Source organism: Gavialis gangeticus, unplaced genomic scaffold (assembly GCF_001723915.1).
Source record: "Gavialis gangeticus isolate Ggan-Ray unplaced genomic scaffold, GavGan_comp1, whole genome shotgun sequence".
In the NCBI taxonomy this organism is placed as follows: domain Eukaryota; kingdom Metazoa; phylum Chordata; order Crocodylia; family Gavialidae; genus Gavialis; species Gavialis gangeticus.
Window position 1 is genome coordinate 36315967 of NW_017729000.1, and position 12960 is coordinate 36328926.

The 12960-nt window shown below is 42.6% G+C and overlaps 1 protein-coding gene across 3 annotated transcripts in view; it reads right to left on the reverse strand.

The window, feature by feature from the left end:
- The window catches only part of SLIT3 (slit guidance ligand 3), a 1179950-nt gene that overhangs the window by 545203 nt on the left and 621787 nt on the right, over positions 1-12960 (reverse strand). For all 3 annotated transcript variants that reach the window (XM_019506517.1, XM_019506518.1, XM_019506516.1), the window contains exon 5: positions 4524-4595. In XM_019506517.1, the coding sequence (XP_019362062.1) occupies positions 4524-4595 (72 nt within the window). The remainder of the gene's footprint in view (positions 1-4523; positions 4596-12960) is intronic.

Below are 12960 nucleotides of genomic sequence, written 5' to 3' on the forward strand. Positions count from 1 at the left end.
TATCATGCTGATAAATCATTGTAGAAACACAGCCTTAGGTTAAATACAGAAAGTCAAAAAGCCAGAGGCTGAATCGATAGGGTCTTTGCACGTTAGTGTAAGCTGACTAGATTGAACCAATAGCCAAGTGAACAGACATTCACTTTTGATTCCAGAAATGCTGCCACATGCCTGCAGTGGCCCAGGCCAGAAGCCAGGGGGCACTAGATCATGCTTCCCTGCACGGCTGAAGCAGACAGTCTAGGCCAAGGCTAGCCCACCCTAGGATGCTAGGGGACTGCAAGCTAACTTGAATATGAAGGACATCTGGGACAGAAGGTCAATAAATCGATTTGACCTAGATCAGTGAAGTCAGATACTACATCCATCCAGGTTTATATTAAACCAGTTTTGGCCATTTTGAAAGCAGTTTATATGCACTGAACTTATGCTGTGTTACAGGTTTGAACCAGTTTCTTTTCACTTATACTGGTCTACGTATCATTTCTGTCCCTAGTCTTAATGGACATTAAAAATGCTTGTTCATGTTATAAACCCAATAACCCATAACATTTCTTTAGATCTTCCATTTCCTTATTTCAAGTTAGGGAGCCCAGTATTGTGCACAAAAGGAAAGCAGTGAGCATGCCATAAATACTAAGAATAAGATTCTGCAACTATTTAATATATTTTGAGAAAGGGGTGTACTCAGTTTCTTCTCTTTTGCTTCATCTTCCCTTCGCTCCAAAGCTTTGCTGTTATGTTTGGCATTTGGATGTGAACTTCCTCAGCCCCTGGACATAACCTGATTAGGGTTTTCCACATTCAAGATTATGCCCTGAAAAAACTGTAAACTGGAACCCAGAGAATCTTTTTCATTCATAGAATCATAGAGAAGTACGGTGGGAAGAGACTGCCAGAGGTCATCTAGTCCAACCCCCTGCCTGACCAACCCTATTCAAACCATCCCATGCAAACCATAATCTAAACTCTACATAAAACTACCATCAACCCTGACACAACAAAGACCTGACATGCTAACTTCCTACAGGTAAAGCAGGAGAACCATGGCAACCAACATCCTGCTTCTATCAAATGTGTTAATATACACTCAAGAGATTTTGGATGGAGGGCCATGCCCTCCACTACAGAGAAAGATAAAAAACTCCAGCCCACATCAATATGGTCATAGGGTAAAATTCCTTCCTGACCCCAAATACTGTCATTCATCTGGCTAGGGACAGCTCATCAACTCAGCTCAGATTGAAACTGCTGGGCTGAAGGAAGCTCCCCCCGCCCTGAGTGGTGCTGCGCTGTACGGCAGGAGCACGTGCCACAGCTGGAGGTGCGGGGAGAAAAAACAGCCCTGCTGGGCCTCGTGGCTTCTGCTCAGTGCATGTAGCTCTGGCTGCAGCCCCCAGACATCTTCCACCCGGACACCTTCCAAGGCATCCAGGGGCTGGAGCCTGAGCTTCACATGCTGGGCAGAAGCTGCAGGGCTAAAGCTTCTCCTCCCAAGAGGTATGGCAGCAGCAGCTGGAGGCGAGTGAGGCAGAACAGCCCTTCATCCTGGCCAGCCCACAACTGCCTCTATGCCTGCAGCCCTGGGTGCTGCACAGCACAGGGGGTGTGGTGGGAGCAGCTGAGCTCAGGGCCCACTGGCACCTTTGGGCTGGCCCACGAAGCCTGCTCCCCAGCCAGCCCCTGCCTGTGCTGCTTGGCCAGGCTGTCACGCAGCCCCAGCAGGCTGGGAAGGGTCCCGCCCCCACGGGCTGGCCCCACAGGGCACTTCCCAGCCAGCTGGGGCTCCATGACAGCCCTGCCCAGCTCAGGGAGCCACACAGTCCTAGCCCAAGCTGCAGCCCACTGGGAACGGCCTTTCCCTGGTGGACCAGCCCAGGCTGGCCCCTCTGCCTCCACCCTCAGCAGCACTCACAGGCCAGCTGGGTTCAGCCCTGTAGCCTCAGCCCCTGGCAAAGCAGGTGGATGGTAAGGACCATGCCAACCAGCTTTGGCCATGCTCCCTCCTCTGGCACTGGAGTGGGGAGAGGGGGCATAGGTGACAGGAGCTGCAATCCCTCGGGGGGGGGAATAACCCCCTCCCTACTCCCTTTGTCTCAGGAGTCATGCTTCTGACCATACTTCTACCCCTGAGCAGGCTAGAGAGCAGAGGGGCTGGCCCAGTCCAGCTCTCTGGAGCAGAGAGCAAAGCCCCACCCAGGGCTGCAAAGCATTTGGGATACTGGGGGACTCTGGATTCACTTAAACCAGCAAGGGGTCTAGGACAGATGTTGCATAAACCAGTTTGACCCAAATCAATTAAGTCTGATACCACATTCTACCAGGTTTATCTCAAACCAGTTTCAGCCATTTTGAAACTGGTTTATGCACACTGACCATCTGTTCTGTTACAGGTTTAAACTAGTTTCTGATTACTTAAACCTGTTTCTGTGTAATGTCTGTCTCTATCTCCTGACTCTGAGCAGAGGGGCAAAACCCTCTAGACAGAAACTTCCAGCTTTGGTCGCAACATGAGCCTTTGGCACACTACAGTCAAAGTCCCTAGCTTTGGCTGTAGCCAACACACATTGCCTCTGGGAAGGCTTAAAACACCCTGTCACCAGGTTGTCTGAATTTTCATGAACAGAGACAACACTGTGTTCTCCACATAGGATACCATGCGGTATTTCTTGGTAGAAGATACTAGCTGTCTTCCATGCTCATTCCTTAATTTCCTGAAGAAGCTGAAATCAGAAATCTTCAAGTGATTTGATGTCAGTTATGGAACACATGCAGGTGAAAAATATGGTCTCTAACAGCAGCAAAGTTGGGGCTATGAATACCTGTGTTAGGCCTATCCTTCTGCAGATTTTGCATGGACAAATATTTAGAAATTACTACAAGTGAATTTCTGATGTGGAAACTGAAAATGCCAGTTGTCTGCAAACTCTAGATTTATGACGTGTCCCACACATGTGGTTACACATAGCCTGTTACTTTCCTTTTCTGTAGCATAAATTTCTCACACACATCTTGGCTGCCCCCTACCTTTCCTCTAAATTGACCTGGGCAGAGGATAGGTTTCAAAATTAGAATATAATTAAATTTCTTAGAAATCAAAACCTCCTAATAGCAGCAGGCCCTAATGAAGACCAAAATATCCATAAAATCCAGTTTTAGGACCTATGCCTATACTCAGAGCCAGCTGCATGCTAATTCCATTCAGATCACTTGAACACGGCTCACAGAAGTCTGGTCTCTAGAAAAGAAGCTGCTATTTGAGCATGCTTAAACTCAAACTGCACAGTTATTCTGTATCTAGTGACACAAAAACACTTCATAACATCGTATAGTTGTGCTGCGGCTGCTGCTTATTGCATTAAGCATAATGAGCACAGTGTTACCTTATACTGGCCCCCATCTGTTTGTTGTATCCACCTGTGGTCTCTCATCATCTTCGTAGATTGAAAGCTCTCAGAGGAAGCCTAGTTTTTCCATTATATATGCTTACAGTGTTTAGGACTACAGGACCACGATCCCCGCCTGGGACCTCTGTGCATTATCCACATGCTAACACTAATAATGATAAAATATGATACACGTTGGGCTTAGCTTAGAAGTATTAAAAATCCTTCCTCCGAAAGTGTAGAAAGCAGCTTACATTGTGGTGCAGGCTGAATCCCTGCCTCCTTGTTAACTTGCTCCATGTAACTGTTTCTCTCAAGATGTCCTAGTGTTGTCTTTAATAGAGGCAATGACTGGGCGATTCTTCTGTATGATTTTGACACAATGACAACTTAGCATAAATGGCTAATGGGTAACTCTGCTGCAGTCATGGGAATGTAGAACAGGAAATCTTTATGTAACCACATTTCTCCATTACATGTTTTAGAGAAAGGCAAGGGCCAAACCAATTCAGACTAATTTATTACCAAACAACAAAAACACATTCCCCCTTTAATGGCTTTTTTATTATAAACACAGGATGGGAATGCAAATGGCAGAAAGAAAAATAAACCTGTTCATCAAGTTAATTTCTTATGCCTCACAAAGTCATACCATTTTCTCACCTTCCCTGCTCTGAAATTTATGCTTGATCTGTGTAGCCCTGACCTATGCCCTGTAATATAATTACCTGCATTTTCCAAATTAAGCTGTAGAATGAAAGATTTCAGCTGAAACCCTGATGCCATTCTCTTTCAATTTCAAACTGATCTATTGTATTTTTTTTCCCTTAGGCAGATAACACTTCACTACATAGCCTGTGATTTCAGAGTAAGATTTTGTGCTGCTGGCCTAGTAGAGCCTTTAAATATAAGAATATAATCTGCGGCTCTGCTGAGCACTCCCACTGATACGATGGGAGTTACAGCAGTAAATGACTGTTCTTTGACTGTAACCTGGTTCTTGGGGCAGGACTCTTATTTTCCTCTGTATTCTGTGCAGAGCTGAGCACACGTGTGATGCTCAAATAAATAACAGCAGTAGTGTGAGGCCCACAGAGAATACGCTTCACGAGAAACACTAATGAAGTTGTCACTTACAAGTTCTTCACATCGATGATTCCTCGAAAGGCCTTTCTGGGGATTCCTTTTATCTGGTTTTCACTTAGATCTCTAAATGAGAGAAAAGACAAAACATCATATTAACAAAAGAGAACGCAAAACTACCTTGTGATAATGTTTGGCAAGTTAGGTCTCCCTAAGACTTGTCAGAGTACAATGAAATAAATACACTATTCGCTGCCTTTTAAATGAGGAGAGGCATTTGCTAAAAATGGCCATATCCATACCGAAACTGAGAATTTGGGAAGTGCCAGAAATTCCAGTACATGGCCAAGCATGGTCTTTACAAACTGTCAAATCAATGTGATTTTCTGCCACAAAATTTGTAGTAATTTTTAGTCTTGTAATTTAAATGTCTTTTAAATATTTTAAAAGAGCTTCTAATAGCTTAATAGCGCTTTCAAAAATAAAAAAAATGCTGAACTTTTCAATGATCAAATAAACGTAGGATTTGAACATACGCTGCTCTATGTTGGAGATACTACCATAGGAAGAAATTGGGGGAGGGGATAGTAAAAAAAAGTTTTCCAAATAAATTCCTTAAATATATTCCTAGTTAAGCTGATAAATATTTAAACAGCTTCCTTTAGAAGGCAATATGCCAAATGCCAATTAGAAATACAGCATTTTCTAACCTCCAATAAAACAGTTTAAATGTGTTTACTATAGAACATTCTCCATTTTTCATTCTCCTTAAAATGCTGCAAAACTGATTAACTTAGAATCATAAAATTTGCCTTAAGTGTTATAGGTAGCAAGGCACATAATGTAAAATCTTACAATCGGAAGCAAATATCTTTTGGATCTTAATAAGCTGATTTTAACTTTACCAAACCAAGATAAAGTCCAGAGTATACATCTTAAACGGAAAGTCTGAAGGAAATTTTAGCTAAAGCTGTCCAACTATTTTGAAGAATAAAAGTAAAGAAAAAATAGAGAAGGTCCAATTCCCCCATCCCACAGAACAGGGACTTGAAATACAGAAGGGGATCCTGGTGGGTGATGTGTATTTTACCAGACCGATTAAGTATCAAACCTATTTTATTGCTATTAAACCTCCCCCACCAAAAGGCAGTGTGCACATTTCAGAAACTTGTTTGTTAGAGTCTATCAGCAATTTTTAAAAAAATTGCATCTGCCTTGATCCCCTCACAACTCTTTTAGATTTTGGAGTATGCATGCACCACCCTCACAAAGTGGCCTGCATGGAAGCAAAGGGAAATGTTGTTGGCAGATTGCAAATTAGCCAAAAAAATGCCATTTTGGGGGAAGCAAAATGACTTTCAAATTCAGGCTGAAGTTGGTGAACAGTTTTGATGAAATAAAACGTAGAATCATATTTGTTAATGTTGAAGCACAACAGTATTTTAACTCTGGATACACTCTGGATAAAAAAAGAGGGGTAAAAAATTACAGAGCTCAAAACAAAACACTTCAGGCCAGGCCAAAATGGTTGCTTTTTTTGTCTGTTTGTTTTGCTATTGTTTCGGTATTTTGTTTTGCTGGGGATCAGGGTGGCAGAAAATAAATGATTCCAGGTCTACCTACACCAAAACTCAGTTTTTCAAGTTTTTGTTTAGCTACTGAAATGGAAATAACAACCTCCACTTTATCCAAACAAACATGCAGGGGAGACTTCTGCCTAACCCTGGAGGCTTGGGCAAGACTTAGTCCTGTGACTGCTCCTCCTAAACCTGGGGACTGTAAGGGTGCAAACAAATGTTTGAATGGCCCCACTCAGATTAGGCAGTTTACTCTGAGCCACCTAAACCTGTCACGAGCAGGCTTTGTGCGGGCAGCTGGAGGTAAATTGGGGGAAAGGATTGGGAAGTGGAGTGGAATTGGTGGGTCTGTGGGGATAGTTTGGATGGGAGGGAATAAAAACAGCATAGCTCCCAGCTGTGGCAAGTGGCTTGGCTTTCCCAGTCCTGGGGCTATGCTGTGAATGTAAGCAGGCATTCATTAGGCCGAGTTAACCCATTTTAGACTGGGTTAACTCAGGCCAATGTAAAGTTAGTTTGTCTCTGAATTCTGAGCCCTTAAGCCCTTTAAACACTTGCCCTTGCCTTTAAGTCCTTTAAACACTTGCATGTTGGGCCACTTAGATCATCCTAAGCTTGGTTAGGGTGATCAAAATGTAACACTTGTATATACCCTAACTGGGTATTGGAATTGGGAACAAGGAGTTTTGCTCCTGTGCTCTCAATGCTCCCCCTGGTGGCACCCAGTCAGCTTGGAGGAGGAGGATGTAACCTGGCTAAAAAGCAAAGGAATACGGTGGGGAGGGGAGAATGTTGCTGTGGGGAAAAGATTAGGAGCATGAGCTATGAGTGTGGTAGATGAGAACAAGGAAAGAGAGGGGTAGGCTATAGGGATGGGTGAAGATAAGACTGAAGAAGAGGAGGAGGATATCATCCAAGCAAGAAATGAACAGAAACAGGATGCTACCAATGTCATCATCAATTTGCATGGTCATTATAATGACTGTTTTAAATGTGTTAGGTCAGGAATATGCCCTGTTTTAAGGCTGACAGTCTGGCTTTCCAAATGATGATTAAAGCTAAGTGGCAACCATCAGAGTGCTGACCACCAGATATTTTTTTCTTCAAAAAGATTTTCTATTGCACTGAGATCCCTTCCCAGTCGCCACCAAATTGGCTTTAGTGAATGACAGGGGTTCTGGGCTGGAATCAGAGCATTTCACAAAGCGCATACTGACATTCCAGGTCAAGCTGTGTCACCAAAGGCTTTCTTCTGTTTTCCATCAGGCAGATAGGAAAAAAAAAGGGGGCTATGTCCTTGTCATCAGACTAATTCAATTTCTACCAGTCATCTAGTCTACACCAAATTCTTGTAGTAGCCACAATTGTTCATTCAGACTCTCACAAACAAAAAATGTGCTGTTATCTGTAAGTCTCTTTTTCAAACTAGCTCCAAATTATTTGTGACCTTCTACGTTTTTCTGACACTGATACAAACACAACCCTCCCTCCCCCTTCTTATCTCTGTCCAGCGACATAATCTTAGTTCTTTGGAAATGGACCTTCCAAATACGCAAATGAATATGCAACCAGCGTGGGGAACAGAATACCTAAAGAATGTTTCAGACCCATGTGAATGTAAATTCTTCCTAAGACAAATTTCAAGCACCTCCCTGAGAAGTAGCTTTGATATATGAATGACATAAGGCAAGGTGAGAGCTAATCTTGAAAGAGCAGCAAACTGCAATTAGAAAAGGAATAAATAAAAGCTGGAAGTCAAACTAAAAAGTATCTGAATAAGTTAAATTATGAGTTCATATAAAATGCATGTAGAAAAACCTAATTCATATTCTAACATTCTGTCCAATTATTTATTGTGCCATTTCCTCAAATCACCTTCAAAAACAAGCCCAGTTTACAGCAATCCTCCTAATGGCATTACAGAATAACAAGGCTAATATATGCTGCTGCGTTCCCATTTATCCCTATGCTTCAACAACATTTCCCACAGTCAGGCAAAAACCAGCAGATTGCAGGAAATTCATCCATTTTCTATGACAATCTGCTTGTATATTGTATTAATTTTATTTTTCATTGAGCCACTTTCCTCTAGCTAACAACACTGCCTCTATAAATCTCTAGGATTGTGTATTGATTTCATAAATACCTCTAGTGGCCTGACAAACTGACAGTTTATGGTGCTACTGATGTAGCATGGAGGAAAGTTCAGGACTGCATGTTTCATTTTATATAACTGCCCTTTCACAATCATGGATGGGCCTTTTTGAGATGCTTACTAATAGTGTGTTTATCTCTGCTTGATACCAATGTGCCAAACTATTGTTAAGCATATTTCATAAGGAAGCAAGCAAGCTACCACCCAATCTCAACCCACGCACTTGACAAAATCTGTCTCTAATGTGAAGAAGCCTAGTTCTAGCCACTCTTTCGCACAGCTTATTTTAAGTTTCTGTTTCTTATTCTCTATTTTTGTTTTTTTTCAGAGCAATCATTGAAAGCTTTACTAGATTTAAAAAAAACAAAACTTTAAAATGTATATATTATCAGTAACTACAGGGAAAAAAAACAATAGCTAAATTTATACATGACAAAAAAAGTAAATAAAAGAGAATTGGAAATGGAAGGAAAAAATGACTAATACAAATTTAACCTGTAATACACTCTCACAGAAGTCAAGGTACCCAATTCATAATGCACCACTAAGAAAGGTAAGTGAACTAAATTTCAGGTTAGGAACTAAAACACATCTAAAAAGTTGTGCTCAGTGGACAATTGGTGTGGATCATCAAAACTACTCTACTTAATGGTTTGCAGTATGCGGGCTCTAAGAAGAATTATTAAGCATCTGAAAAGCAGCTTTTAAATATTGCATTCACAATCAATCAGTGTTGAGAAAGCTGCAAATCTATAACCTTAGGGTGCCTATATATGTGCTCTGATGTGTTCTAATTAGAACGTACTGAAGCAGACTCAATTAGTCTAATTAGAATGCTCCAGTGTGCCTCACCATCACATTTATTCAGTGTCCCACATTTCAAAATGGCAGTGGGGGTGCTTTAACTAAAAGTTGTTGAACAACCTTTAGTTAAAACATTCCCTCAGTCATTTTGAAACCTGGGGCACTGAATACATGTGATGCTGTAGCATTCAATTAGAGCAGCTGTCCCAGAGCCATTCAAATTAAAATGCTCCCCCTCTCACCCAATCCCGGAGCACAGGTGTAGATAATAGGGGTGTGCGAAGCTTTGGTTGCTGATTTGATTCACAGAAGATTCGGCCTGATTCAGAGGCCAAATCACCAAATCTGAATCAAACTGACAGACCAAAAAAACACCCCCTCCAAACTGGCTCAGAGCCTCTGAATTAATTTGAAAAAGATTCAGAAAAAGAATAGGAAGGCAGTCTTTTAAGGGAACAGAAACTTAAAAGAGAGAGGGGGAGCGGGGGGGGGGGCAACATCTGTAGCTGGCCAGTGACTGTGATATTTCCTTGAGTCCCCTTCCAATCACAGGGCTCTGAGGGTGTGATGTAGAAACAGCACATAAGCCTCTGTCTGCAGCCTTTCAGTCCCTTTTGTGATCTGTTTCTGCCTGAGCACTGGAAAGGCCCCCTTTTACAGGCTACCATCCCTGCTGGTTTCATCCCGCTGCACCTTAACACACAAACAATGACACTCATATGTCATGAGTTTTCCTTGTCAGGACCTTGAGGTGAAGTTTCCCAGAAACCCCTATACCTATCTCCTTGTAACTTAGCAGGGCTCATACCCTCAGAAGGGGCTACCATCCCTGCCGTTTTTATCTGAATCTGCCAAAAAATGACAACGTTATGGGTATTTCAGTGATTCCCCATCATAGTCTACGGCGGAATCTCCACATTTTTCTGAATCATTGCCGAATCTTCTGAAGCAGATTCAGCCAAATTGATTCTGGAGAGTGATCCGAATTTCCAAATCGATTCACTGTCCTCTGAATCAGCCAAATCCAAATCTGAATTGAATAATAGATACATATAGTGTGTAATTAGAGAAATCTGGTTTGGACAACAGGGGAGACAGCATTACATTAAGAGAGGTGGGCTGGACACAGATGCTGTTCCAGAAGGGGTCTTTGATAATCCAGCTGTTTGGCAGGGAAAGCTCTAGACGGTGAGAGCCTGACTTGACACCACAACCAGAAGCTGCTTTTTTGGAAGAGCAAGATTCTTATCTATGACTGAACTAACAGTGGCCCGCACCTGCTTACATTTTGAGTAATCTACAGCTACGTTAAACAAACTGTTTCTTTTTTACTTTATTACTTCCTTTTATCCTTGTTTATAATAAATCTTCCCTTAATCAAAAGCTACGCTGTTGTGGGGGGAAGCTTCATTCACCCGATCTGTCCTTAAGGAGCAAACAAACCCTGCCACTTTGAAGGAAACGTGCTAAAGGTTAAACAGTGTGTGGAATCACATCTCTCCCTTCCATCAGACAATAATATCTTTCATCAAGACATAGTTAAAGCTGTCTATGCCCAGTGAAGGATGTTGGAAAATGGGGAGACACTTGCTATGGGAAAAATCTTGGGACTAAAGAAGTGACAACAGTTGACACTAAAAGCTTTTGCAAATATTAACCCTACCACACCTACACTAGCAAATCAGACACATCCCCATTTCATGGACAGGGCAACAGACCCTCAGAGATATTTATGTCACTTAACTCCAAGGTGCATAGTGCATCAGTGCCTGAACAGAATTGCACAGCTGTCGCTCCCATGGCTTTGTTCTGCTCAGTAGACCACATGCAAGTCTAGACTAGACTCAAACAAGACTTGGCATAAGTCAATAGATTTTTAGGTTTTTTATTTTAATTTACTAAAATGCTTTGGACATAGATTAACTCCCTTTGCAGGCATATTGCTGCTTTGCCCATATCAAAATGGTAAATGCAAGACCTTTGATAAAAGGATTAGAAAGAAAAAAATTGTTGGCTCTAAGTGGCTCTGTATCTTTGCTATAATGCTGATTTCTAGCTTTCTGCTTTAACACTGCTTAGTGCATCCAAAGTGAGATGTCAAGTGCCCTCCACATCACCAGAATACTTTAGGATTTTTTTATACTTGCCAACAATGAAACTACATCAGTCAGTTAATTGAAACACAGATTCATATTTATGCATATAGTTAGATTCTAAACTTAAACTGAAGATCTACACTGTAAATACCTGCTTGCAATATTAATGTTAATATGACTGAAAACTGAAGTATGTTGATTAGGGTTACCATACATCTGGGTTTTCCTGGACATGTTCTCTTTTTGGGTCCTCCCATCTCCATCCAGGTAGTTTTTTAAAATATCAACAAATGTCTGGGATTTTGCTTTGCCTCTGCTCAGCATTGAAGTTTTTCCTGGCACTTCCTGGTTTGCCCTAGCAAGGAGATACTTGGTGCTGGGGCAGAGGCGACTAGAGGAAGGGTGCATATAGCATTGGGGCTGCAGCAAGGCAAGGGAGGTGCTTGTTCCTCCAGGGGGAGAAAGAGGTGGGGGGTCCTTTGGGGAAGCAGGGAGCTATATGACTGAGCTGGTGGCACTGGGGCCAGTACCTGTGCATGCAGGGGTGGGGCAGCTGGGAGACTCTCAAGACTGGGGGAAGCAGGGGGCTGTGGGTCAGGAGTGGGCACTGGCAGGGCTGGGAGGTGGGCAGGGGGCTGGGGGTTTGGAGCACATGGCACAGGTAGTGCCAGGAAGCTGTGGGTATCAACAGGGATGGGGAGCCTGTGGGTTGGGAATGAGGGGCAGCAGCAGGGCTGGGGGGCTGTGGTTAGGGAGTGAGGGGCAGGGGAAGGGCATGGGCATATCGTGCCCCCCCAACAGGTGTCCTCTTTTTTGAAACTGGAAATATGGTAACTCTAATCATAGAATATTTGGTTTGGAAGGGACCTCAGAAGGCCTAAATCAACCCCCTGCTCATAGCAAGACCACCCCAAAATAGATCATCCCAACCAAAAATTTGATTTCACATATAACGATAACGTGCTATAGTTGTCATTTTCCTTTTTTTCAATTTCTGTCCACACTAAACAGTTACATTCCAGTCCTTTATCATACATATCTACCCAAAATTAACAAGGCTCATATTAAACCAATAACCCACTTGAAAGATGTTTGACTTAGGCCTTCTCTACAAATTACAGGTATTGTGCAATCACACAGTTAATTTTGCAAATTACCCAGAGACCACCTACACATGCAAAATAGCTATCGCACAATAAACAGCTCCAACCAGCTATCAAATCAGACCTAAAAATGTGCACTAACTTTATAGTTTGTTGCTATCAAGCTTTAGTTTGCATGTGTAGCAGGGTCTCTCCTGTGGTTGCAAGCCCACTACTGGGGTTATGCGGGGTGCTCTTTTGCCCCTCAACCAGCTGCATGGAGCAGCTTGCTGGGACAGGGGGAGCACTGGCAACAAGGTGTGATGGGATCTAATTGCACCTCCTGCCATGCATGTGTGGCATGGAAGGAGGCACGATTTTGTGAATCACACATTAGAACTCATTGTGCCTTTACCTGCACATGTAGAGGGGGTCTTGAGAATATTTATTGCTGTTATATGCTACCCTTACTATTCTTATTTCTAAGCCAGAAAAAATGATAACAGGGAAGACTATCAACTAATAGGCTATGTGCAGACCTTCCATTTAGATCAACCAAACTAGAGTAAATGCCAAACTGTGTAAACACTCTGGGGAGGTTAAGTTGGGCAAAAAACAACCAGTCCAATCTGAATTAGTTCACCTAAAGTAAAAAAATTAGATGGGGAACGGGTTAGTCCAATCTAATGAATGTCTGCACATGTTTGGAGTGCAGCCCCGTGGTGGGAAAAGCTCAGCTGCTCACCCCAGCCCTGGGGCTGCACTCTTCCTAGCCCC